The sequence below is a fragment of the Pseudonaja textilis genome, chromosome 1 (genome assembly GCF_049901715.1).
Source record: "Pseudonaja textilis isolate UNSWEBS1 chromosome 1, rPseTex1.2, whole genome shotgun sequence".
Taxonomy (NCBI): domain Eukaryota; kingdom Metazoa; phylum Chordata; class Lepidosauria; order Squamata; family Elapidae; genus Pseudonaja; species Pseudonaja textilis.
This window is the reverse complement of record NC_141990.1, coordinates 273,790,198-273,817,236: the sequence shown is the minus strand read 5'-3', so window position 1 is coordinate 273,817,236 and position 27,039 is coordinate 273,790,198. Positions and strand designations below refer to the sequence as shown.

General features: G+C 35.1%; 2 protein-coding genes across 2 annotated transcripts in view; one reads left to right on the top strand and one right to left on the bottom strand.

Moving 5' to 3' along the window:
- Positions 1–7,893, top strand: part of RYR3 (ryanodine receptor 3) — a 305,744-nt gene extending 297,851 nt beyond the window's left edge. The window contains exons 98-103 of the mRNA XM_087921834.1: positions 304–438; positions 4,072–4,228; positions 5,628–5,692; positions 5,804–5,904; positions 7,029–7,080; positions 7,734–7,893. Coding sequence (XP_087777960.1) covers positions 304–438; positions 4,072–4,228; positions 5,628–5,692; positions 5,804–5,904; positions 7,029–7,080; positions 7,734–7,829 — 606 coding nt within the window. The 3' untranslated portion in view covers positions 7,830–7,893. The remainder of the gene's footprint in view (positions 1–303; positions 439–4,071; positions 4,229–5,627; positions 5,693–5,803; positions 5,905–7,028; positions 7,081–7,733) is intronic.
- A 106-nt stretch (positions 7,894–7,999) lies between these two features.
- AVEN (apoptosis and caspase activation inhibitor) overlaps positions 8,000–27,039 on the bottom strand; it is a 144,874-nt gene continuing 125,834 nt past the window's right edge. The window contains exons 3-6 of the mRNA XM_087921833.1: positions 20,831–20,901; positions 16,449–16,544; positions 14,187–14,535; positions 8,000–9,024 (exon numbers count right to left, since the gene is read on the bottom strand). Coding sequence (XP_087777959.1) covers positions 8,906–9,024; positions 14,187–14,535; positions 16,449–16,544; positions 20,831–20,901 — 635 coding nt within the window. The 3' untranslated portion in view covers positions 8,000–8,905. The remainder of the gene's footprint in view (positions 9,025–14,186; positions 14,536–16,448; positions 16,545–20,830; positions 20,902–27,039) is intronic.

The following is a 27,039-nucleotide window of genomic DNA, read 5'->3' as shown; positions in this document are numbered from 1 at the left end:
ATATGGTTGTTGCATAGAGAAATACAATGGAATAGTTGTCCACTATATATGAATGTTTTGAAAGACAATTAAGAAGCAGTTGAAAAGCTTAAAAGTGCACAGATTGGTTTAAGCAGTCATTGCACCAGTGTAAACTCAAATCTTGATTGGCTTAATATATTTTGAATGACCTAATGTTCAAAATGCTCCAGCCGCACAATGGAAATAAGTGTCTTTTATACTGTGGGCAAGATTTAACTTTTTAACTGTTGTTTCATCTCTACATACCCATTCAGCATTTATTTTGTATTGCATATATTATAGCTCGTGTTAACTGTTGGACTCTTGGCTGTGGTGGTATATCTTTACACAGTTGTTGCATTTAATTTCTTCCGGAAATTTTATAACAAGAGTGAGGATGAGGATGAGCCAGACATGAAATGTGATGATATGATGACTGTAAGTACTATAACAACTATGTGAATTGAAGATTAGTGCCATTAGCAAAAGAACAACAGGCAGGTCTCAATAAAAACTATAAACTGGAGTTATAACCCTTGATACTACAACATTTCAATTAATCAGTTTAATATATTTGTTAACTGAATACAGCTAAAATATAAGGCTACATTATACAAGTAACATTTTTATTTATCTAAACTTAATGCTTTCCTGAAGCCCATTCTCTGAAAACCTGTTTTTATTGATTTTTGCTGTGGCCCTTTGCATGCATTGTGACTCCTGGGGACAACCTTTGGGATATTTCAGCTCTCCTAGCTAAACCAAACAGTAAAAACAACCAGATGGGCTATTTCTACTTTATTGTAAGGCTATATTAACAGAATCTTGCAAGTCTAAAAATGCAGATCTCCCACAGCCTCTTTTAACAGTCTGATGCATTAGGGCAGGTCCTTTTTAAGTTTCTTTCCTGGTTGCGGACTTCTCCTTTTTTTTAATCTGATCATTCCGTGGGCAACATCTCTTTCCCTCATTCCTCAGGGCGATTCCATGTACCATTAGAGTAGTTTCTTTCCTTCGAACAGCCCAGTGGCAATCAGGCAAGGTTCATTCCAGATCCTTGTGTGTATGAGTGTTATTTTTTACCTATGTATCTAAAGTACTTAGGTTAGACTTGGTCAAAGCAGTTTGAAGAGTGTTTTCATCCATATCTGTAGTGGCCTCTCCTCTCTGGGTCTAAGAGTTAAATATAATATACCTTGATATCAGAGCACCTTAACTCTCAGACTGCTTTGAGTGGTACATAGTTTACCAACAATTTAAATGTTTAGGTTTTATTTTAATATTTCTTCAATAAATTTTTAGTTATGTTACAAAATATTTTTTCAGCTATGAATATACACAAGTGGGATAGGGTGGGAAGTTACCCATAGGATAAGAAAAGCAGAGTATAGTGAGACTGTAGAAGATTGGGAATTATACATATATCTTGTCACACAAAAGTTTGTTTGAGAATGCATGCACAGGAGTGTACCCTCAGTGTCAGCTGGTAAATGATAATACCGTCAAGACCAGAAATATATAAGAAAACCAAAACTGCCTTTATTTTTCCAGAAAAAAATAAGAATGAAATTTGTTAGTGTTTGGGGACAAACCCCCAAGCAGAGTATGCAGCAGCAGTCAAGCCAGGCAGCCAAATGAGAGAGAGGCTGGGCCCAAGAGTATACACACACTGGAGACAAAAACACTGTTTGTAGTTTTTAAATAGTTATTTAATTCACACAGAGATTAAGAAGTGTCATCCAGTCCATATGTCATTATCCAGTATATCCATCCAGTTACCTAGTCCATTAACAGTAAATACAATGTCTTTATCTGCTTGTAAATCTTCTCCTCCCGATACCTTTCTCTCAAAGACAACGCTGAGTATGCACAGCTCACCAAGTAAACAGTCCTTTTGTTCAGTAGAAAAAGGTATCTTGCACAGTAGCCAACAAGCAGACGTCTCATACAGGAGTAAAACAGCAGGCAGCAGAGATCAGAGAGACCAGCAGACCAGCGACCAGTAACACCAGGAAAACAGTAACCAGAAACCAGTAACCAGGAAGTGTTACGTCTCTCTCACTGCCTTATTACTGCTGCTTGCAATTGCACCCTTAATTATCAGATTACATTGCAGTTTTGTGCTTAAAGCTACAAACACTTAAACCTAGGTTCATATATTTAGTCACCCAAACTAGAATAAATATGAATACAACATAATTTCTTAATTAAAAGCAGGCTATTAAAACAGCATGTGGCAAAAGGTAGCAAGAAAATAAGTTGGATTTACTATAGAAAATAAACAATGTGCTCTGTTGCAGTATTTCAAAATTTTAGCAGAACGACTTGAATTTTTCATATGCAAACTGAAGTTGTAAGTTAATGAGACTGAATTTTAATCTTTTTTTAATCAAGTATTTTTTTTTCAATCAGCACACACACAACAATACATTAACAGTGTGGCGTCAATATGTCATACATTTTAGTATAGACCAAATTAATAATACCAATCATATCTCTTAATACACATATTCACATTAAGTCATAATCCTTCATTGCTTATTTTCAACATTTCAATACTCTCTCCTAATGCCAACCATATCAGTTAAACATACCTAGTAATTTCATTATTCAATTTCCTCTCCAATCTCTTTTTTTTAAAAAAATAAAAAATTCTCATTCAGCAAGCTGTATGGTTCCAGGTTTCACATCTCAATACAAACACGACCATAGCTACCTATTCATTTTATTAAATTTCATATCACATTATCCTTATTAGTATTAAATATTAAACTTATCCAATTCCAATTAATGTTATAACTTGTTTCATTTTTCTTAGGATAGTCTCATATCTTATTGTACAATGTTATCTAAGATTCTCATTTCATTTCTATGTTCATTTCCCATATTACCTTTTTCTGTCACATTTGCAATTTTATCAATCCTTATTTTATTAATTCAAAATTGTCCCCTCTGGTTAATAATTCGAGTTAGCCACCTTCATTCTACCTTAATACCAATCTCCCTATTTACTATATAACACACACACACACACACACACACACACACTCACACATATATATTGTCTGATTCCACATTACATTTTCTCAATCACCTTATAAGTCATCTATACATTACAAAAGTATTAATCTAATCAATTAATTACACCAACTGATATTAATATTTCCATAATGGCTCTCATTTCATCATTTCCCCCCTTTTTATCCTTTTCTTATACATTGCTAATCATCAATTAATATATAATATTCATATTATAAATTCCTAATTCCATATTTATTTCATTAAGTTCCATGTCTAATGTAGCGATAATCCTTTAATAGAAAGAGAAAAGGAAACTAAAAAAAATATTAGTTACATACTTATCTATTTTCAGTACTTATTCCTATATATCACAACATATTACCTTGCGGAATCTCCTTCCCTGTCCTTTTTTTCACCCATTGTCTCTCGCTCTTTTAACAATCTAATTTTTTTTCATCCTTGTTTGCTTCCTGTTTCTCTTTATTTTCTGGTCCTTTCTCTTAATTCCCCTTTTCCCCATTCTGCTGCTTCCTCCAAAATGGTCCTTTTTTTTTTTAATACCGGGGTACCTCAAAATCCATGTATTTTGCCTGGTTCACACTCTGCTTGCTGCTTCTCCGTTCCAGCACAGTCTTAGTTTCCCAGACTGTTCTTCGTCTTCACGGTGGCCATTTTAGGATTACTGCTGCAGCTTGCCTTTGGGAGGGTTTTTTTCTGTCAGGAAGGGGAGTTGCAGCTCCCCTCAGCCCTCCAGGCAATTCCCCCCTTCTTCACCACCCCTCCAGGGTAGTTCTGGTCCCAAATGGGACCCTCCAGCAAGTGAGCTCAGGGCGAAACCGTGCACAATCGCGGATTCCGCTCTGACAACTAACAAACCGGAAATCTTCTGACTGAATTTTAATCTTAGCATTTCTGTAACATATTTTAAATGTTATGAGATTTATCCCAACTTCTAATATATGATTAAAAAGTAATAGCCTTTTAAAAATGTCTTTTAATTCAAAGTGGTTTGATTATTTTCCATAAACTGTAGTCAATTCTGCCTTTTAGTGTTACCTGTTCCATATGTATGTCGGGGTACGAGCAGGTGGAGGTATTGGAGATGAAATTGAAGACCCTGCAGGAGACCCTTATGAAATATATCGAATTGTTTTTGATATCACGTTTTTCTTCTTTGTCATTGTTATCCTACTGGCCATCATTCAAGGTTTGTTATTGTTAAGTTTCCTGGGATTTACTAATGCTTGTACTGCAAGCCATATATATTTATTGCCCTTTAAAAAAATTCATACACATTTCTTATCATAGCATCTCCTGGCAACAATTTCCAGACTTTTAACACTGTGTAAAGTACTTCCTTTTATCAGACATTAATCTTTCTGCATTTAGGCTGAACTGGTAAACTCAAAATCTAACATAGGAAAAGGGAATTAATAGCTTTCCTTACGAATATTGCCATGCCAAAAAATAGATTTATGTACCTCTACAGAACTGTCATTCTTTAATTTGCTTTCTAAGCTATCCTCCCTTCTGGAGGGTGGAGAATTGCTCAAGTTCCTACTAATAATTTTACTCTATACCATAGACCTCAGCTATGCTGGCTGAGGAATTCTGGGAGTTGAAGTCCACAAGTCTTAAAATTGCCAAGTTTGGGGACCCCTGCTCTATACAATATTTGATGAGTGATTACACTTCATTTTGAGTAAAGGCATTACTACAGTAATGTAAGAAAGATCTATCTTCAATTATGGTTCTAGTATATGATTTCATCTTTTTTTTTTCAACTGATCAATACAATGTTTAAGAGAGAGATTCATTTTCAGGAATACATCATGCTGCTGAGAAAAAAATGACTGAAGCTTATAGATGGTGAATGTCAAACAAGATGGGGTTTGTTTGTTTTTACAATAGCTAATGATATAATCCTTCCATAAATTGAATTGAATTTCCAGTGGCTACATGAATAACATCCATGAGGGTTTTTTTGACAACAGTTCAGACAAGGTTCATTATTTGGGAGATTCATCTTTCGGAGATTTGACTTCCCAATCTTTTCAGCCAGGTTTGACCATACAAGGTCTGCAAGATTGTGCCAGCTGTCATGAAGCTTAGTGCCATATTCTCCAAAGTGATCAATACAGAACCTCAAGGATTGACAGGACTCTGTTTTGTTGTTATTCATAGTAGCATTAGTTAAAGTAATAGTAAATTATTTTAATGTAAGTAAAGTTTGAAGTCAATGAACAATTTGAGATGTCATGAAGAGCTTGATGAGCTGAAGAATCTGGGGACCCCTGGTTAAGTGAAACCAAAAAAAAAAATTCTTTTGCTTTCCTTGTTGGGACACTCCTCTGTTCTCCATTTTTTACATCAATATTTGCATGTGATTAAAACTAGTTTAGTATATCAAAAATTCCATTTTAATCAAGTCAGTATTTTACTTGTGATTTTTTCTTTCTTCTTCATATGCATTTCTTCTAAGAAATACATTAACTGAGTAGGAAGAAAATCAATGTATCCTAAATGATAGTGCAGGGTGTACATAATACAAATATGTACCAGAGTTAAGTTTTTTAGCAAGTATTTGTGTCTTTTTCTAATAATAGGTCTCATTATTGATGCCTTTGGAGAACTGAGAGATCAGCAAGAGCAGGTCAAAGAAGACATGGAGGTAAGATCATGATTATAGTTTGTTTTCAGTAAATGAAAGAGAAAAGCTTTCCACTAAATTGTCAAGACTACATTAATTCTTATATTGCTAATATTTTTATTTGATTCCTAGACCAAATGCTTTATTTGTGGAATTGGTAATGATTATTTTGATACAACTCCACATGGTTTTGAAATGCATACTTTACAAGAGCACAATCTGGCCAACTACTTGTAAGTAAATGCATGTACTACTTTACTAAAGTGTGTTTCTTGAGAAATGATTGTTAGCAATGTTAATAGGGTTGTCCAGGTTCATAGCACAATGCTAGGAATCCAGAAGTGAACTCTATGAGACCTACTCCAAAATCAGTGTGTTGCACTCCTTTACTCCCAGACTCAGGGCTCTGTCAGGTTATGGATCTTTAGCGAGCCCATATGGCAGCTAGTGTACATTTCTTAGAATTCCCCTGTGGGAGATGGGGTAGAGTGAGGGATATACAATAGAGATTATCATAGGGGAACCAACCTGAAACTATAGCTAGGATCAGTTTCAGGATCACTAAAGAAAAACCAACCAACCAACCCAAACATAGTACTTCATGTCTGCTCAGAACAAGCTTTGGCTATGGGAGGGGATCCAGAACAGGAATGTTCTGTCAGTGTCTAGACCAGCATCTCTCAAATTTGGCAGCTTTAAGATGCATGGACTTCAACTCCCAGAATTCCCTAGACACTAATCAACATAAACAATTAACGCTCATTAACTTGATCAAAAAGGAGAGACATTGTCTTTGGAAAGATGAGCCACCAGAGGCTTTGGCAGCAGGAAAATTAATATTGTTTCAAGGCATATTTTGCTTCAGAACCATTTGGTGTAGTGGCCTGTCATCTGATTTCCTTAAAATGTAAATGTAAAATACAAGGTACAGTTTTTTATTGTTCATGAAAGAAAGAAAAAATACAGAATCCATCACTATCAAAATAAAATATTGTGGATAACTGAACCAGTAGCTTTATCCGCAGCTTTGTATTAGTTATTTTCATTAATGGCTTTTGTATATTTGTTTTTCTTCAAATGTTTGCTTGATGAGGATGTCTACTTTTTTTGTATTGGAAACTCACAAGCAGAGACTTGTACAATTTTACATATTCAAACCTCTTTTACCAATGTAAAATATTTCACTATTTAATATTACCATTCAACTCCTTCTGAATTCCTATAACATGAATCTTAAACAAGTCTTTTTTAGCCTATTGTTTCACATTTTTATATGGAAAAAATTACTGCTTTCTTAAGAAGCAAGAACAAGATACCACCAAAAACAATCATGTATATTTTAATATTCTTTCTCCAGATTCTTTTTGATGTATCTTATTAATAAGGATGAAACTGAGCACACTGGGCAGGTAAAGCATTAATTGATTATGTTAATGAAAAGAAACAAACATTTCAGAAAACATTCATAAAATAAAATCATTCTTTCAGAGATATATTAAATAATTAGCATTTATTTTTTCCTCCAAAAGCAAATTATTGATCATTTTAATCTATAAACATATGACATCCAAATGTTTAAATGGTTCTTCCATTGAAACTCATGTGCTGAATACTGCAGTTTTTCATGCCTTCTTCTGAATATTTAATTTAGTGTATTATAACATTTGTTCATGATCTGTTATTATAAGATTATTATTTTGTAAAAAAAAAGTTCTGTAATCTCATACTAAAGCAAAGTTGGCTGCCAGCCTATATTTAAATGTGAAATGCATTTATCTGAAGTTATCACTATTTAATTGCTTGTTTAGCAAATGAAAATAATGCTGTAATATCTTATATAACAAAAAATACATTCCTTAAGATTAGTAACTGAACTATAAATTGATCAGATAGATTTATCAACAGAAAAACTGCCTTGCTAATTTCAGGAATATATTCCCACTTGAAGTTTCTAATAGGGAAATGTCCATTCATTAATCTGTGAGAAAAATATGGCTTATGTATGAAAATTATTTCTTTTGTCAAATAAATCTTTTGAAAAACATTTGTTTTATATTTTTAGGAGTCATATGTGTGGAAAATGTACCAAGAAAGATGCTGGGATTTCTTCCCAGCTGGAGACTGCTTCCGTAAACAATATGAAGATCAACTTGGATAGAAATACCAAAAAAGAATCTACTATATTCAGTGTAAACACAAATAGAATTCTTACAAAAATAATGGCATAACAGAAATATTGCTTATGTTTGACCTCGAAGTAAATAAAGTAGTCCAGTTTTAAATTGATCTAGATTAGCTTTTTGTATGTTGCAAAAATAGGCCTCTGAATTATTTGAATTTCAGTTTTATTTGTTTTTAAGTGGGGTAGAGCACAAAATAACGTTTAAACATTTCAGTTCAGTACTTTAATTCAGGAATTATTTTAATTTTTTATCAGTCCTTTGTAGAAAATAATATAGTTGAAAGGGCTATATTATCATTTTGCAGCTGAAGACTCTGAATGTCAGGTGATAATAACTTAATCATGGACTCATATGGTGAAAATATTTCAATCAGCCTTGTTTTCCCTGTGCCATTTCTTAGTGTAACAATACAAACCGAAAGATTTTAAGTATTCAGTGCTTAAAATGTTCAAGTATTTTATTGTCTCTAAAATCTAAGTGCCTTAAAGATCCAGATCTAGCTATGCAAAATACTTTTTTTTAAATGTTAGTCTTTTAGATTGACATTTTTGTTATTTGACTGTGTTGCTTTCTGGTCTTTCTGTATGACATGAAATTTAGTAATATACTTGTTACAAAACTGCTTACTACATGCAGCTGGTTTAAAAACCTGTCTTACAACTGAACAGAATTAAACTAATTAGTTGCAAAGTTAATGCGTTTTTTCTTCAAATAACAATATGCACTGCAATAAAGAATTTGCAAAACCAAACTCAATGTCATATTTCATTGTGTTACTGGTGTCACACCAAGACACATTACATAATTGTACTTGCAAATGTAATTTATTTTATTTCACAGACTCTAAATAGGCTTTTATACATTTACAACTTCAAATTAATATTGTTACATTTCTTTATGAAATCCAGAACACGGAAAATACACAAATAGCATTTTTAAGCTTCAGGTTCAGCCAGTCACCAGATTAAATATTTGTAAACATTTTTTACAATTAAGAATTGTCATAGTAAATTATTTTCCGCATACTTGCATGATAAACAAAGTGTAGCCTTTAGGAGATCATAGTATCTAACCAATCCTCAAGTTCCTCTTCAGTAATATTTTTGGAGGCAGCTTCCAGCGGTTGAGATGTGGAGCAAATTTCTTCAGTTCTACCTGGTTCTAAGTGATCTGACAAAAGAAAAGAAAGATAAGTTAAATAATAACTCTTTTATAAATAAAAGGAAAAGAAAAATGATAAATATTGTGATTGTCAGCTCTGAAACAGTGCTATTGTATTAGGAAAATACAAAAATACAACCCGAAGACCAAACATAATAGAATGGAATGGAATAAAATTAATAGAATAGAATAGAATAGAATAGAATAGAATAGAATAGAATAGAATAGAATAGAATAGAAGAGTTGGAAGGGACCTTGGAGGTCTTCTAGTCCAATTCCCTGCTTAGGCCGGAAACCTTACACCACTTCAGACAAATGGTTATCTAATATCTTTTTAAAAACTTCTAGTGTTTGGAACATTTACAACTTCTAGAGTCAAGTTGTTCCACTGATCAATTGTTCTAATTGTCAGGAAATTTCTTCTTAGTTCTAAGTTGCTTCTCTCCTTGAGCAAATTCATCTTAAACGAAAAATTCAAAGCTGGAGAATGTTCGTTCTGCTGATCCTAGAAATGATTCTTTGAGGTTTTTATTTATTTAAAAATTTAAAATGTCTGGGAGTTGAGGCTCTTTGGACAGTTTACAATAAAACATGAACACAAGAAAAAATATGTATGCATATTCAGAAAGCTAGAGCAAACATACAGCTCTGACTTTTCTTCAACATTAGCAACAGCATGGCAAACAATATTATGTGTGAACTAGCCTTAGCAAGATATCATACTGTAGCTATTCGTGAAAGCGCTGACACAGCTATTGATAATTAGATGATATTCAACTTCAGTTTAGACACTTATAGTCTGCAGATTATCAAAACTTGCTTGGTGGAATATTACATCCGCAAAGCTGTGAAGTTATTGCAACCGTTTTTGCAATCAGAGTTTTAAAAAGCTTGATTGTATCATTCCTGTCTAACTCTGTACGATGCTGAGAAAACCCAGTGATATAGCAATACAACTAAATCCAGGAACTTTATACTTGTATCCAGAAGACTTAAGGATGTATGGAAAGAGGTAAAACTGATGCTCTAAGAACTACCGGTACCTGCACTGTTTCCTGAGATTTCCTGAAGTGAATGCTTCTGAATGTGAATCAATGATTTTCAGACCTAAATCTATTTTGCAAAATAATGCAACAATCCATAACAATTCAATTTCTAACAACTGCTAGTGCTGCTTCATTATTCATGTTGTTTCATAAATGCAGCCTGATACTTCTTGAAACATATCCTGTGGCAGATCGTAAATTAAATCATATTTTTGACGATTCATTTTCTTTGTGTGAAAAAGTTAAGGTTCTTTTATATATGAATTTGCAAGAAAATAATCAAGTGGATACTAATTCTATAATTACTTTTATAAATATTCAGTGTGCTCAACTGTACATAGGTTTCCAGAGACGAAATTTCAAAATTGGTCTGCGTTTGACTATACAGCAACAGAACAGTATAATTTCAGCTGTGGCATTAAGCAGATCAATTTCTTATGTTCCAAATACAGTCTTTCTTACTGAAAATATAGTACTGTTACAGTCAATCAGTACCATGATTTAAAATTTTAGAATAGGTAAAAATCATCAGAAGCAAATTAGTGTCAAGTTATTTGGATTTGATTTTGCTTATCAGAATCAATTGTCTCATAATTTAGCATAATTGGTGGGATAATCCTAGCATCCAGGGCAGACTATAAGAGTGATTTCAATTTAATGCATGCTTTAGAAAACAAATTATGGAATAGTTTACAATTAATATATTTGGTTATACTTAACTTCCTCTATAAGAGTTATCAAACTCATGGAATGATTAGGGTAGGGCTTGTTCTGGTTGGGTAAAGGCTAAAAATTACAGGAAAAATAATAAACGATGTTGAACATTTTTCTCTGGAGTCTCTGGGGAATTCTGGAGATTGAAGTTCACACATCTAACATTGCTACGGTTAAGAAACAGCACATTAGCCCCAGGCCCACTAAATAGTTAGGCAAGAATGGATGTAGTACACCTTACTTTAGTTTCATGTGCATTTATTAATATAAAATTATTTTGATCATAAATTAAATATTTTACCAATCTATACTATTTGCATTATGCTTGGTTGCACTCACCCAATAGTGCACATCTGGGAACTCTGGTTTACAAAATGACATGAAAATGTGTTGCACACACAGCCTATTCAGTAGGAAAGGCAACACTGTCCTCAAAGTATCTGTTTGGTTGCTGTAATTTGTTAAATGGACTTAATTTAAGTTTTGCCCTGATCTATAATGTTAGGTTTTACCTTAGCCTATGATGTTTTTAGTTTTAAAAGAATAGGGATCAGAAAAACATTCCATGAACTGTCCCAAAGGTGCTTTTTTCAAGAGGCAGCTTGGACTTTCTGATTTTTCTTTGAAGATGTTTCGCTTCTCATCCAAGAAGGTTCTTCTTCAGCTCTGACTGTATGATGGGGAATTCCTCACCATTCAGTCAAAGCTGAAGAAGCTCTGACTGGAAAGAATTGTTAGGACAATCATGACATGAATGACTGATAATCTCCATAGACATTCCATGAACTGAAATTGCCAGACTTTTTGTTCATGAGGATTAGTATACTGTCTCATCATCAAGAAATTTTAAAGATCACCAGGTAAGCCAGAGTCGGCATCATGACCTACTTGATTGACATATACCATAAATCAATTTTTGATTCCTAGGGACCATGCAGATAGATCTTCTCCAAATATATATGTATAATTGAGAAATGTTGCCAAATCCCTTCCCTGATTTATATAAAATTTGGCATGCTTCAATATGTCTAAAAATTTTAGTTTTCCTGTAATTTTTATTCCATTCTACTGAAAAACAAGTTTCTATTTGTACTTTTCCTATAACGTGTTACGGGAGAATGAAAAGAAAACTTTCTTTTTCTTAATCTTATTCTAGATCTGGGTATCAATCCAGATTTAAAGTAATTCAGACCAGATCAGACTCTTGCAATAATTTCAGAATGATTTTAGAGTTATGTATGTATGCATGCATGAATGCATGTATGTTTTTTCATGCCCAAATGCCAATGTAAAACATTTAGAAATAATTTAAAATGTGTGACTGGACCAGAATATTTAGCTTAAAATTACAATGTGAAATTGGAAAAAAGTTTAGCATATATCATCCCAAACTCACTTTTTTAAAAAAATAGTAAATATTTTCCACAAATTGTATGTTTTATTTTTGTTGTGTGTTTCTTCTTTTAAATGAAACTTTAAAATAGTTTCAGAATTTATTCTGGATAGTTTTGCCAGAACATGGCTAGATAAAAAGGTATAAAATTTGTAAGTCACATAAGAGCTTTATTCTCTCAACTATAAAGTGTGACCTGTTCTTTTTTTTTTTTTAACCGTAGCTTGACTATCTATTTTCCATTTGTTCCCACTTGTACATTGTATTCTCACAATTCCCACTATATATCCTAATTTTTTCCAATAATGTAATTTGATAATCTTCACTGTAGTGATTTTAAAACATGGAAGGCTTCAAAAATATGTTCCAGTGAAGAAGTATGTTTAACTGTTCAGCTTAAACACACACAGGAGCCAACTTATAGTGGAACTTAAATCATGGTGGCATTAAAACCTTTCTGTTTTAAATATATTCAGTTTTCCACTCCTCTTATTAATGTAATCTATGTAATTTATACAATAGTACAACAATTACAACAGCAATGAACATTCCATTGTGAAATCTAAAAGGCCAGATTGCAAACAGTTCATCCTAGAGAAAGTCTAGCTATGTGGTTGCTAAGAGTTGAAGTCCAACTTGACAGCATTTAACAATACTAATAAGTACACAAGGAAACAACAAATTCTTATCTGGATAGAAGAACTAAAAAAATCTTTTCTAGAAGGAGAATTCAGTAAATAGGCACAACAGAGGATGGTTAGAGATAATTTCTGAGACAGTGATGGACTGTAGCAAAATGATTTGTGACAAAAATGCTAGGGGAAATATAACCTCAGCCAAGGAATATACTGTAACACCTGGTGCTCACTCATCACTAGAAAAAAGCAGCTGATCCACCTGATACACTAATGTGCTTCTAGTTAGTAGCCACCTGCAGAGCCCTAACATGAATGTTTTATTGCTTCATTCTAAAGTACTACCTACTATTGAAGTCTAGCATGTGTTCTGAAATAGACTTGTTTCTGCCAAATCGCTATGGTCCATTTTCAGTAAAGGAAGATCTCCATCTACTTTTACAGATAGGAAGAGAGCCAGTTTGGTCTAGTGATTAAGGCACCAGCAGAGAAAGTAGGAGACTGAGAGTTCTAATCCCACTTGACCTCCCTTATACCTCTTGGAGGACCCTGAATAGATTGAGAGTTGGAATACCTAAGTGTAAAACCAATATGCTCAAGTGGAAGCTCTTAGAGGATAACAACACACTATGTGAATGTGGAGAGGCAAAGAGCCCAGCTAAATCAGTTGTTATATTGGTTACTACCAGAAACATGTACCAATCATGACTTATTTTTGGCCAATGACAGAGCCAAGAAGGTGGCTTCATTCTGGCATTTAAAGTTTGATCTAGACATGGAAGAAGAACCTTAGACATGAAAACTGACTAGGTGACTTTGGGCCAGTTACTTTCTCTCAGCCCAACCCACCTCACAGGGTTGTTGTGTGGAAAATAGGAGGAAGAAGTATTAAGTCGCTTTGCCACCTTGAGTTATTTATAAAAATAATATAAGTTCATCCTCTAGGCTTCTATATATAATTTCAATTCACTTCATGGGTAAGAAGAGGAATGATTTTTTTTTAAATAGGTTAAGAAAGATGATCCATATGAGACACAAGATACACCATGACTGATATAATAATGTATTATCCAGCCAGGTGTAATGGCATACAATATTTGTGGAAGGAAAAATATTTCACTGATTGCATTGAAAATATCATCATCATCATCATCATCATATCTTGGAGCAATATCTAAAGGGCTACGTTGCTATTTGGAAATTCTGAATTTTTCAGACTTGAATACTTGATTCTACAAAAAAACACCCTTCCTACTTGGAACAGCTTATATCCTCCAGTGCTACCTTAACAGTTCCTAGGTCCTTGGTTAGGGTTAGGGTAATAATAATAATAATAATGGAGGAGGAGGAGGAGGAGGAGGAGGAAAAATGCCTAATACTTACCAGTTTCTTCAAAAGTCTTTGTCAAATCATCCCCAGATGGCAGGCCATCTGCCTCCACTTCCAAAGCAATATTGTTTTCAGGATTAATAGGGACATCTAATTTCAGGAGCAGATCAAGGTCTTCATCCAAATGATCTATTACTTGATGTAAACTTGAAGGATTTCTCTGAAAAGCCTCTGAAGAAATTCCAGATTCATCTTTATTTGACAAAGTCAAGGGAACAGCAGAATCTTCCTTGGGATAACAGTGCGACCCAACTCTCTTTTGCTGTTGTAATAGATCGCCACTCTTCTTGGCCACATCATGACTTTGCAGCTTAATCTGGGGAAGTGTGACTGGAGTTGCATCCTACAGTAATAAGAAAAAAGGTCTAAACGATGTTTAGCTTCTGCCAGAAAAACCCCCCCAGTAAATACTCATATATACATATTCACACTATGGATAATAAGCTCATACTGTATGGAAGTACAGGTAGTCTTCAACTTACAACAGTTCGCTTAGTGACCAAAGTTCCAATGGCACTGAAAAAATAGACTTGACCGTTTTTCACTGTTACATTTCCATGATCATGTGATCAAAATTCAGATGCTTGACAACTGCTTCATATTTATGACTGTTGCTGTGTTCCAAGGTCATTTGACCCCCTTTTGCAACCTTCTGACAACCAAAGCCCATGGAGAAGCCAGTTTCACTTAACAACCAGATTACTAACTGATCAATGGCAGTGATTCGCTTAACGGAGGCAAGAAAAGTTGAAAAATGGGGCAAAACTCATTTAACGAATATCTTGCTTAACAACAGAAATGTTGGGCTCAGTTGTGGTTGTAAGTCGAGGATCACCTGTATAGGAATATTGCTCTAGAAAGTAAGATTAATATTTTAATAAGCTCCAGTTTCAGCCTTTTATTTACCAAGGTACATGTACCATACCAATAACCTGCATAATCTTTCTTTCTTTTTCAAGGATTTGCCTGCAATCTTTTTATACTTGTGCTTTCTCCCGAAACAAGCCTGAGGTAAGACAAAAGAAACCAGTGGAACCATCTGCCAAATCCTTTTCAAATGAAAACCATTCCAATGCTCTTTTCCTTCGAGCATCCAAATAGTAAGACAGCTTCCTTTCCTCACTTAGTTTGCAATTTCATTTGATTCCTCAGGAAGCTAGAAAAATAATGCCAACAGAATGGGAAGCATTCATTCTACTGAACAGCACAGTCTTTTATTTTACCATTGAAAGATGTGATCAGCTTACAATAACCAAGGACACCAAATTGGTCCATTCAGTAGCAAGAAAAAAACAAAAGAAAAAATGTAGCTTCCTACAGCCTGCAGTTCATTGACTTGGTGGCTCTAATCAGGCACAGTAGGAGAATCTGTTACTTCATTACAGCACAGAATGTGCCCTAACAGTAGATTAAAAAAAAAAAAAAAACAGCCACTGCTTTTTAAACAATTAACAGCAGGAAAAGCAATGACATCCAGCCTTGCCATTGTATGTAAAGGAAGGACTTTGACTTGCAAAATAAATGCAAATTTCTCTGCTAGTCACATAAGTGACTTTGAGTTGGAACAAGAAAAAAAGTGAGCAACATCAATATCTAAGTCGCTTTAGGCAATCCCTCAGGAGAAAAAAAAACAGATTTGGGTTCTTATGTAGCCACCTTTTATCTAACCCGGAATGATTTTTCTAGCATTTGATATACCGTTAAGTTTACCCAACAGCTACAGCTAATTCACATAACTCCTTTTCAGTCTACCTGAATATTTTGCTTTTTTTTCCCCGCTTCCCACAGTCAGAAGATATTTTATATTCATGATGCTACCAGGAATTATAAACTCCGGGCAAAAGTAATTATTTTTTTATATAGGTCTGTGTAGCACTGCTGAATTAGATCCACAGTATAATGGACAAGATCAAAGCAAAGATTATTGTAAAGATCAGGGAGAACAAGAAAGAAATGTTCTCTGTGAGGTTGCTAACAAGAGTGTCTGTGTGGGGTGTGTGTGTCAAAATCTGGAGTAACAAAACTAGAACGAGCAAGTCTTTGGGGATGCTAGCCTTGACCTAAATGCACTTGGCAGGTGGAAAATATAAAACATTTTGTTTTTGAGGAGCAATGAAGCCGAAGAAGTGCTGATAGGAAATTCTGCTATTTAATAGCATTCCTCCCTTGTAGAGCTGAAGTAATAACATTAAAATAATATGAGGCAGTTCAGCTTACAATATGGCTCAAGGTATTTTTGAGGAGGATGGGTATTACCTGTACCACTTCAGCAGCCACGTTGAGTTTGAGGTGCAGAGGCAGCTCTTCCAGCGCTTGAACCAAGGACTGGCAGTCAACGTACAATCCTGACAACTGAAAACAGAATGCATGCACACTAAATGAAAACTGCATTCATTTTGATCACCCTGTTAGTGCAACAAAGTCTTCTCTCCTAGGTTGGGGGAGACTAACAGCATGCAATACCTTATTTTTTCACTGCAAGCAAAGCTGTAACCAATTTTCATTACATTGGATCGAGTGACTCATGCACACCTGATTTCATATACAAACTGAAGCACTAACAAGCAACCATCTATTACCTTGAACTTCATAATTCTGACAACATTGTTTGACTTCCTTTACATCAGTATGGGTTCTGGGATGTTTGGCATTTTCTGAAAGATTGTGGCAACAAGCCACTGCACAAGATAGGCAGAGGCAGAGAACTATTATTCCATTTTTATCCAGAGGATAAAAAAAATCAGTGCAATAAGCTTCCACTTATTATTTTTTTTAATAGAGGACAATACTTTTTACAAAAACTTTTTAAAAATTACTCTTATTGTACGTGTTGTTATTTCAATGGTTTAGATTTCTGCTATCTGTTTTTAAGATGCTATGAATGTCTTGTTTGTATTTTGTCTGATACTTCATAGTGCAAAAATGATATAAATATATTGCTGATTAAATGAATAAATAACTAAACAGAACCTGAACCAATTCAGAAAACTTGTAGATGTCTTAAAATATGTTTCTGCTGATGTTTTGAAATTTGCTATTATTTTAAGCCTGAAGATACTTGTAAAAAACATTCTAACACTTTATCAGTGTTTGAAATGACCAAATTGTTTTCACTCAAATAATCTGGAAAAATATGAATTAATGATACTGTACTGATATCTACTTATGTAGAGCCTAAAATAGTAATCAATAGTAATCTTTGAAGTTCATGTTACTTTTCTGAGACAATAGAACATAGAATAATAGAGTTGGAAGGGACCTCGGTGGTTTTCTAATCCAACCTCCTGCTTGACCAGAAGACCCTTTCAGACAGGTGGCTGTCCAGTCTCTTGTGGAAAGCCTCCAGTGATGGAGCACTCACAACTTCTCAAGGCAACTCATTCCCCTGGTTGATGGTTCTCACTGTTAGGACATTTCTCCTTAGTCCTAGGTTGCGTCTTTCCTTGATTAGATTCATCCATTGCTTCTTGTCTTGCCTTCTGGTGCTTTTTAAAATAGGTCGACCCCCTTCTTCTTTGTGGCAACCCCTCAAATACTGAAACACTGCTACCTCCCCTAGCCTTCTTTTCACTATACTAAACATACCCAATTCCTGCAACTGTTCTTCATATGTCTTAGTCTTCAGCCCCCTAATCATCACTGTTGCTCTTTTCTGCACTCTTTCCAGAATCTCAATATACTGTATTTTTTATATTGTGGTGACCAGATAAATAATAAACAAGACAAGAAAAAAATTTCGTGGAACTAAACACAAGAAATTCTTCAAAGGATTCCTCAAAAAATTTCACCATGTTATATTCTTAATGGAAACAAGATCACAGTATGATGTCATTTCATCGATGTCTTCTGTAATGAGCATGACAAATGAGAAAAGGAAAGCCAAACATGAGATCCAATTCTAAGCAGCAGCCTAGGATCTTCTCTGATTTTGGCACAGACATTAATACAAAACAAGGGGATAGAAATCATAGAATGCTTTCCTGAGCAGTTGCTGACATTATGATTTCATTTCATTACAGACTCTCAAAGAAAAACTATAATCTTACATTAGCAATTCCCTAACTTGAACAATAAGGCTAGGATAAAATCAGTAGATAAATCTCCTGTCTCCTTACCTCTTTTTAGTAAATTAGTCCTCAAGTTGCAAGAAGTTATTTATCTTACAAATTTGACCCTCTTTCAAAGTCCCTGTCGGTACCTTCCTCTGAATTGTGTTTGATAAATCACTTGCCGTTCACCCAGAAGTGGTATTCAGCAGGTTCTGACCAGTTCTGGAGAACCGGTAGCAGAAATTTTGAGTAGTTCTGAGAACCAGCAAATACCACCTCTGACTGGAGATTTTACAGTATCCTTCCCCTGCTACGCCCACCAAGCCACACCCACAGAACTGATAGTAAAAAATTTGAATCCCACCACTGCGTTCACCCTTTTCAACAGAATTTTAGAACCCAGATGATAAATTAGGAAGGTAATCCTTTTTTCTTGGGTGCCTAAATTATCACCAAATTGATCTTGCCTTAAAAAGCCAACTTAAAGGTAGAACAATGGTGAGAAACCTTGCTTTAAGCATGTCTTTTATATATAGGTCTCAGAAAAAAAAACACACTTCAGAATATTAGTCACAATAAGGTAGGCAATGTAGCCCAATGATCTGATCAGGTTTGGATCCTGGAATAAGTAGCTGTTATCCATCTTCCAAGGTAACTATCAATATATTTCAGCAGGATGTGGCAACATCTACTACTGTGCCAAAATGTTTAGTATCTTTTTTTTTTTATTACTTCATGTAAAAGTCCTCTTCTATCAAAACTTAACAGCTAATAGCCATGCCTTTGAACCCTACAATGGACTTTCAGTAGCTTTTCTTCTCGCTGTATCAAACTATGACAGAATTTTATAGTAGACAACTTTCTGCTTACTAAAACCACACTGTATGTGTGGCTGATACAAACTCACGTGTACAACTTGTACTGTTTCACTCAGGTGCAGATTCAACTATAGTCCATGTCCATTTTTTAAAGATACATACTGTATGGATTTGTTTGGGCTGGTATTAAGATTTAACATGGATGTGGGAGGACTGATTTTAATAGTTTTTATGCAATAGCTGGGTTATTTTACTCTCCTTAGATTTAATAACACTTACTTAGCATTTATAAAGAGCACTTTAAGTGTTCAAAGCACTTTGCATATATTACTTTAATAATCCTTACAAAGTAAGGAAGTAATATAATTCTTATTTGCCTGGGTTTTGTGTGTGTGAGTGTGAGTGTTACATGAAGACTGAGAACAGTAACAATTGCCTATTGTTTTAAGATGATGGCTGAAACAATATTATTTTAACAATTTTATCAGTTTTACAGGTATTAAACAACCCATGCTCCCTTGGGTCTTCATTTCAGGAAAAAAAATCCTTATCTAAATAGAGAAACAGAATGACCACAGGTGAGCAAAAAAAACAGAGGGAGCAGGAATGACTTCTAACCACCTCCCCTTTGAATTTTCTTGTGGGAAGCTGGTAAGGGAGCATTAGAAATCTTGAAATCTTCTGTCTTTCCTTCTTCCGTTTTCCCTTCCCAGCAGAGAGGTAAGTGGCTGCTGCTGGGAAGAAAACAGAGTGAGGGAGTGTGAAAGCGGCTGGGAAACTATCACAAAATGTTGAAAATGCAGATCACATGACTGCAGCAGCATCCTGCAGCCTTTAAGCAGTCGCAACTGTCCCCAACTTCATTTCCTTGGGAGTTGTAGGGTCTCAGATTCATTCTACAAGGTAGTCCGTTTTGACGTAGCTTGAGTCAGAAATTATTGCCCTATGATGATGCACTATTTCACTCTTTCAAAAGTTACAGACACAAGAATTTCAGTTCAAAAACCTACTATATCTGAAAGATAACGGTCATTCTTTTGAAGACAACAAAGTTCACATTTTGGTCAGAGAGAACCACTGGGCTGAGAGAGGGGTCAAAGAAGACATCTATGTTAAAAGTGAACAGCCCTATTTACAACGCAGACCTTTCAGTAGTCTTATGAAGATTCCACACCCATTTGCACTCTGATTCAGGTGACACAAGGGGTACAGATAAAACCCCCAAGTGGCCTCAATGACTCTCAGAGAACTAATGGCTGAACTAATGCCTTCAGAATGCCAATGACCATTCCCCTTCAGTCAGAACCGGAGAAGTTTCTTGGAGGAGAAGCAAAACATTTTCAAGGAAACCCTCCCCGCCCCCAAGAAAGTCCAATTATCTTTTCAAAAGCACTTTTGGGGCATAACCTGGATGATTGAGAATCTCCATACATATAAGGCTATTTCACTCAGATGAGACACAAAACAACTATTACTTGCTCCACTATCTGATGAAGAGTTTAAACAATATTAAAATTCCCAACAGTAAAATACCAGGACTGAATAGATTTCCTATAGAGTGGTAAAATATTAATAGATTTTTTGGGGGGTGCCAAAACTGTCAATTTCATCATGAGGTACTTAATAAGGGAATATTACCAGAGATATTATAATGCAATTAAACAAGAGTTATAATAGTACATACTGCAAATATTTATTAACTGCCATGGAAATAATGAAATTTTAAAAAGATACACAGCAATTTTTAAAAGAAAGACTTGTTCTCCATTACCTGCTTTGGGCAAAGGTTTTCTGAAACCCATTCTTTTTCTTCAGTAAATCTGAATTGGGTAAAGGAATCGCCTGAAAACAAAATGACATTTAAGTTAAATAGGCCACCCCATTTATCAGAAATGACTGAGGTTACATTAATTAAAAAAAATCAAGCTTGATGCACTAATAATATATCATTCCCTGTTTCACACTATTCAAGACAGCAACCACGATGATAAAAATGGTGAGAACATAACTTAAGAGTAAGTGTAAGGACCAGTCAGATGAATAAGAGTTATTGTTTAGCTTCTTATTATGCTTCCAGATTCCCTGTTTATTGTCTTTCAGACTGAAAAAGACCACATGTGGGATAGTCCATGTTACAAACAAACAGGAAACTCCTTCGCTTAGTAAAACAGATTTTACAAAAGGTAGAGCACACTGCACACTTCATGCAGCTTCCAGCAAGAATGAAAACTGGCATAACCTAATTCAGAGAAATAGTTTTTATTCTGTTTGAAGAAAACTTCATCAATTAGCGTGTACACTAAAGGCAAGTTTGTGTTCAGGTTTGTGTAATTCTGAAACTAGCATTGTTTAATTTCAACACTTCCAGCATGCTGTGTATGGTTCAGGTCTAAAGCAAAACGTTGCTTTAGAAAACCTGCTGAATCGTTCTCCCTGTTAACGAACAGAGGGAAATGAATGGACTGCTATAATATGTTTAACTTTTGAGAGAACTTAATGATCACTGCATTTTGAGGGATGAAACATTCCCAGATAGAGGCAGTTGCAGAATTTGTCCACAAGGGAGAAAGCAATTCCTGTCCCCACTTCCAGGGGAAGGAGAAATTGATATTGTATTGCTTCGTGTGTTTTTTTTAGAATGTTTTTTTCATTTTTAAATCATTTACTGTCTACCATATTTAAATTCTTTCTAAGACCATTATGACTGAAAAGGAAAAAGGAAAAATTTACAGGTAGTCCTCAACTTACAATCACAATTGAGCCCAAAGTTTCTGTTGTTAAGCGACACATTTGTTGAATTCTGCCCCATGTTACGACTTTTCTTCCACATTTGTTAAGTGAACCACTGCAGTTGATAAGTTAACTCATTAAGTGAATCTGGTTTTCCTGTTGACTTTGCTTATCAAAAGGATACAAAAGATAGCTGTTTGACCTTGGGACAGAGAAACTGTAATAAGTATGAACCAGTTGTCATGCATCTGAATTTTGATAACATGATCATGGGACTGTTACAAAGGCCGTAAGTGTGAAAAATGGTCATAAGTCACTTTTTTTAATGCCACTGTAATTTTGAACAGTCACAAAATGAACTTCGTAAGTCAAGGACTACCTGATTAGAAATTACTGCTTTTGGTTATAAATTATACTTTTTACTCTTCCATCTTTTTTTCCCCCTGTGGTGAACTGGAAAATTATCAGCTTTAATCTCCTCAGAGGCTATCTTAAACTATTCTCTTCACGTTTTCTGAAAATCTGCAGCAAATCCAAGGAGTCATACAGTTAAACTTTGGTTTGAATCCCCTTGTGGTAAAGAATGTTTTCCATCAAAGTGTAAAATATTTCAAATTATTTTCTTGCTATTCTAGATCTGAACACATTTGCAAATTTACACTTGGTAAAACAAACAAATGATAACAGTTGCTAGCAAAAAGCTTGCTTCCTTCTTAACTCATTCTTTCCCATCGGTGCACATGTGATTAACTAAACCCAACTAAAATAGAGTTTGGATCGTCCATCTTCTTTTCCTTTTTCTATTACTTTTAAAAATTGCAGCTGCAATTTCATTGGCTGTTTTGTTTTTTCTATAGTGCTTCGGCATATCTTGGTTTTTAATAGGTTCAAACATGCATTATATAATTTACTAGAAAATAGTTACTAGAAATCATTTAAGATATAAGCCAGTTTTCAATTAACTTCATAAAGGATGAACACATTTTGCACAAATGTACTATCATATTAAAATAGAAGTTCCTGTTCACAAAAGAATTTTATAAAGCTTGTAAAAAATAATCCCCAACGGCACTAGTAAAGATTTGAATTAAAATCTGCATTTCTATACAGGAGCCAGATTGCAGAACACCAGGAAACAAGAGAAATTCTAATAACATCTCTAATTCTAAAATCTGTTAGGATATTAGTAAGTTATTGCACTATTTATTATCTACAGATCATTAGCTCTTCATATGTAACATCCTAGAGCAGGTGGGTCGTAACAATTATGAACACTTTTGCAATTTAAAAGAAGCACCTCTTATCTTTGTGATGGAAGAAAACTAAGTTTGATTTTCTGCCAACTGAAAAATACAGAATGCAACAGAAGTCAATAATGACTAGCATCACAGTAGGTGTTTCAGAAAATATTTCAAAGTGAGATGATGATGGTAATTTTTATTATATACATGCCTGCTGGACCAATCTGCCTCTATGTCTACGTAAAAATGCTGCAATTTAGTTTCATTTTGCTCTACCCTTAAAAATGTATGTATCTAATTGTTAGTTGTTCCAGGGCATTAAGCTGACTTATTTAGTGGCATGTATGACCTCAAACGCTCTCAGTTAATGAGCATTTCATGGTAGTTATTTCTTAACCTACACTATTAAACCTCAGAGAATTATTACAAAATGAAGGAAAAAGATGGTTGGATAAAAGTTATGCTGAACTGCTGAAATAATGTGAAAACTGGAAATAGTTCCCATCCAAATACTATGAAGGTTTTGAGTTGAGAACAAGACTACATTGGCAATGAAATATTTCAGATTATGACCAGATAATTTATTCTCTAGTCTCAACCAAGGCACATCCAATTCTCTCCTGGGAATATGTTTGAGATACATATATTTACATATATTTGTTTTGACGATCATAGAAAAATTGCTGACAAATAATTAGATTTCTAACTCACAACTGACTTCTCAAGTAGGCCTCTAAAAGGTCTCTGCAGTAGGAATGTAAGGTTATGCAATGCTTATCTATAAATAGGTTATTCAGATCTAATCACTGAATAAACACATATACCCTGTTTCTCCAACAATACGGCCTCCCCCAATAGGGAGTCCCAGCATGTTTTATAGGCATGAAATGAAATTAAGCCCCTCCCCCAAATTAAGGCCTTTATTAAAACATGCAAAATGGGGGGAATGGTGAGGGGGGGCTTGCTGTTAGGAAGTACTTTTGTTGCACACCCGGATATGGTGCTGCCTGCGTTGACCTCGATACGAAGTGCCCCACCAACGCCGAGGTCAACATCCAAGCTGTCGCCGCCCGCCCGCCCGAAGATGCAAGGGGGGGGAATTAAGTCACCCCACCAAAAGACGACCTAGCCATTTTTTCAGGGCTAAAAAAAAAAAAAAAAGACCCGGCCTTATTATATGAGAAACATGGTAGATGTAGCAGTTCTGAGTTATTTAGGTAAGTCAACCCGCCTTACGTTTTATGTTATGTTCTTGATTTTCAAAGACAGTGAAATGTATTAATTAAAATTGCTTTGTACACTTTTTTGTACAAATGACAATTTCTGTCCTTCAGAAAAAACATAATCATTTTAGTCTAATTATTTAGCCTAAATGTTGCTATTTTTTTGTTTCAACACTGGGGTTGAGAAATAGAAACCACACTGTCTGCTAATTTGTGAATTGATAACAGAAGGAGAATGCCAGGGTTCTGACCAACGCCCTAACAAAATTAAGAGTCTCAAGCCATCTAGCAATAAAAATCCAGTTGTTTATTAGGAGCATCATGCTGGCACTTCCTAGTGAAGCCAGCTGTGGCTTCACCTAATCTGTGCCTTGCCTCTGTCCCTGTTTCCCCCTCTGCCCCAGAGTGTGTCACTAGTCACATTCCCCAACGAAGCAATTTTGCGGGTTGTAGAAATCACTCCCTCCAGCCACTGCAGGTCTCTGTGGAGATGACCTTGACTTTGGCTGGCTAGGCTACATCTTGTTTTGACTGAGGTGTGAATTCCTGGGTGCAGCTGCGAGGTGAGATTCCCATCCCCCTGCTTATGGCAACTTGAGAGCAGGTCAGGAAAGAGTCATGAATTGACAGACAACAGCCCCCAGCCTCTTGACTCACAGTGATATCACAATAGATGTTTTGATGAACAAACAATTTAAAGGTGGTCCATAATATCACAGAGGACGTTTATCAAATAAAGAAGCAATATGTGCAATTCATCAGAAGCACATTCAGCATAAATTAGTTTAATGGAAATGTGGTCTAATTATCTTTTAAATAAACTCTTAGCACAAGAGTAATTTAATGTTACTCCATAAATATTAATAAACTATTGGACAATAAGCTGTGAATGGTTTCAAATTTAAAAATCATTTTTTTAAATTCCAGGTAAAAGTAATTGAAAATTAAAGCAACATGAACATTGTTTTGGGTAAAAAACAGGACCAATCTCCTCTTTTCAATTTCTCACATTCAAAAGTGGGAAATCTATAACAGACACTTATATCCCATTGTAACTCCTTAAATGAACTGGAACCCAAATAAATTAGATACCTGGGTTCTAGTATTAGCTAAATTCACTTTTAACCCAAACAAAACCAGAGTTCTAGAGCTCATGGTTTAGACATGGAAGAAATAAAATAATTAATACTCATGTGCATTTCAATTCCAATAAATAAATCATTTTGAGGTTGAAACATTCTAATCTTTAGAGACTTCAGAGGATAATTAGGACTGCAGAAAAAACAACTTCTACCAACCTGCCTTCAATCGAGGAACTGTATATTGCATGAGTCAAAAAGAGGGCTGGAAAATATTTACAGACCCCTCACATCCCGGACATAAACAGTTTCAACTCCTACCCTCAAAACGATGCTAGAGAGTACTGAACAACTAGACACAAAGACAGTTTTTTCCAAACGCCATCACTCTGCTAAACAAATAATTCCCTCAACACTGTCCGACTATTTACAAAATCTGCACTACTATTACTATTAATCTTCTCATCACTCCTTATCACCCATCCCCTCCTACTTGTGACTGTGTGACTGCAACTTTGTCGCTTGTATCCTTACGATTTATATTGACTTTTCCTAGTATGATTTGATTGCTCATTTTACCCTATGTGTTGTGACTCCGGGATTTGAATCTGGTCCGTCAGCAGATGTGAGCTCGAGTGAAGAGGATCTGGCACTGAGATATGAGCCTGCATTGTTGAGTGATTTTGAAGGTAGCCAGGATGAGGAAGTGGACTTAGCTACGAGAGATGAACCTAATTTATTGGAGGTGTCCTCCCCCGAAGATCCCTCTCTGATTACACAGCAGCCGGGAACAGATAATCAGGAAAATGTGCGAGAGGTTTCAAGTGAGGAAGAGGGCATTGAGGGATCTTGGCTTGACGTGAGAAATAGACGGAGATTGAGACGTCAATCTCAATTGGGAAAGAAGCATCAAGCCAGTGATTAATGAGACTAACACGCCCTCTTTAGGGGATAAAAGGAAATGGATTGGCTTGAGAAATTTGCCAGAAGCAAAGTGTATTGTTGGAGCGAAAGTACTGTGAAGATTCTCTGAGGCATTGTGATTTACAGGCACTTCAGGATTGCCAAACAGATTCCGGAATTACTGCTGAGGACTGGAAAAACCTCAGCAGTTATCTTTGTTGGGGTTTGCTTTCGGTTCCTTATATTTTTGGAACTTTAGAGTTTTGATTGCTCACCTGTGGATACAGGTGAGACATAACACCTCTGACTATTATTAAGTGTTGTACCTTTTCTTTTATGTACATTGAGAGCATATGCACCAAGACAAATTCCTTGTGTGTCCAATCACACTTGGCCAATAAAGAATTCTATTCTATTCTATTCTATTCTATTCTATTCTATTCTATTCTATTCTATTCTATTCTATTCTATTCTATTCTATTCTAATCTCAACAGCCATTTCAACTTCTCTGAGTGTGGAACGAAATAGATGTTTTGTTTGTTTCGTTCTGAGGCTGGTATAAAATAAGTTGCTTTAAAATCTTTTGCCTGTTTCAGATTCTATAATTTGGCTATGGGTTTTGGGCCGTTTGTGGTAGTATTTTCCACCCTATTAGTCATGTCCCTGCTGCCATTGATTCAACTTGATGGGAGAGTGCCATTTGTAACAAAAAAGAAAAAAAAAGGATTAATTACATGGTGAAGATGACTTTTTATAGCTATGCACCTAATAACCTGTCTGGTACATTACTGCTTGTGGGTGGA